Source organism: Sinocyclocheilus rhinocerous, unplaced genomic scaffold (genome assembly GCF_001515625.1).
Source record: "Sinocyclocheilus rhinocerous isolate Xijiao unplaced genomic scaffold, SAMN03320098_v1.1 scaffold3916, whole genome shotgun sequence".
Lineage (NCBI taxonomy): Eukaryota > Metazoa > Chordata > Actinopteri > Cypriniformes > Cyprinidae > Sinocyclocheilus > Sinocyclocheilus rhinocerous.
The window spans coordinates 242,765-244,027 of record NW_015643503.1 but is presented as its reverse complement, the minus strand read 5'-3'; the positions used below and the strand labels follow the sequence as shown (position 1 = coordinate 244,027).

The 1,263-nt window shown below is 39.6% G+C and overlaps 1 protein-coding gene across 1 annotated transcript in view; it reads right to left on the bottom strand.

Moving 5' to 3' along the window:
- Nucleotides 1-6: 6 nt before the first annotated feature.
- The window catches only part of LOC107757316 (mitogen-activated protein kinase kinase kinase kinase 5-like), a 28,918-nt gene continuing 27,661 nt past the window's right edge, over nt 7-1,263 (bottom strand). Inside the window, exon 26 of the mRNA XM_016574756.1 lies at nt 7-518. Coding sequence (XP_016430242.1) covers nt 395-518 — 124 coding nt within the window. The 3' untranslated portion in view covers nt 7-394. The remainder of the gene's footprint in view (nt 519-1,263) is intronic.

The following is a 1,263-nucleotide window of genomic DNA, read 5'->3' as shown; positions in this document are numbered from 1 at the left end:
CACACACACACTCTCTCTCGCTCTCTCTCTCTCTGTCTCTGACACACGCTCTCTTACTGTAATGATGGCGCTGTCAGAACCTGCTGTGTCTCAGCATTGTATAAAGCGCTATACAAATAAAGGTGACTTGACCTTACTTGAAATACTCAGAAATCTAGAAATACAGCTCTAGGCTTCCCGTCCACATTCTCACCTGCTCTGGATTTCTCTGTTTCTGAATCTTACTGTGCAGCAAACTAGTTAGAAACTGTACAAGTTGGTCTTCTTGTAATGGTTCACCAGTGGACTGATCACTGAGAGATCACACACACACACACACACACACACACACACACTGCAGACAGACGTGGCCTGTGTTCTCACACCTGACCTCTTTATTAACACCAGGAGGAGTTTAATTAATAACAGAGGTTGGCGTGTGTGTTTGGGAAACAGGGGCGGAGTCAACCGTCTCCAGGATGTACAGATTACAGAGTCCTGATTGGTCATCACATGCTCGCTTCTCCATGACAACGATTCTGTTGATAGGAATCAAACATACCATAATTAAATGAAATTAATTCATGCTCTTGCGCCACCACCTCTTAAACAATGTGTTACTTTCTATAAGGACAATTGTTGGGAAATTTAAGAAAACTGTCTTTGGACAATCAGCTTTTTTCAGTTAGAGCAGCAGAAAGATGAAAGATCATATTAGAGAGTGTACATCACAAATCTGCACTCAAAATATGGCTTAAGAAAAATCTAATGTGTGATCACTGATTTTTTAAATGTTTTTGTTTTGTGATTTGATATCGTGTGATATTATTATTATTTTATTCTAATGGAGTGCTGTAATTTTATTTTATTTTAACAACTTCCTGCCCAGGGACTACAGATACAAATGAGCTATATAGCTTACTCTGGCACAACATTTGTGTTGTGCATGGTCCCTGTTAAATAAATCAAATAAACTAAACTAAACTAATATTAATAAAACGTTTCTGACCCAAAAATTATATAGAGTATGTATGTATTCATGTTTCACATATTCAAGTGTGTTGTGTATGTTTATATGTGATGTGTGTGTATGTGTGTGTGTGTGTATGTGTGTGTGCGTTTATATGTGGTGTGTGTGTGTGTGTGTTTATATGTGATGTGTGCTGGCTAATGACGCTCCAAGGACGGGACGTCGAGGCAATATATGCCCAAAACCACAGATCACATCTAGGAAACGGGCTAGCAGCCTGCCAGAACTGTTCAACGGACACGCTGCACACAGCA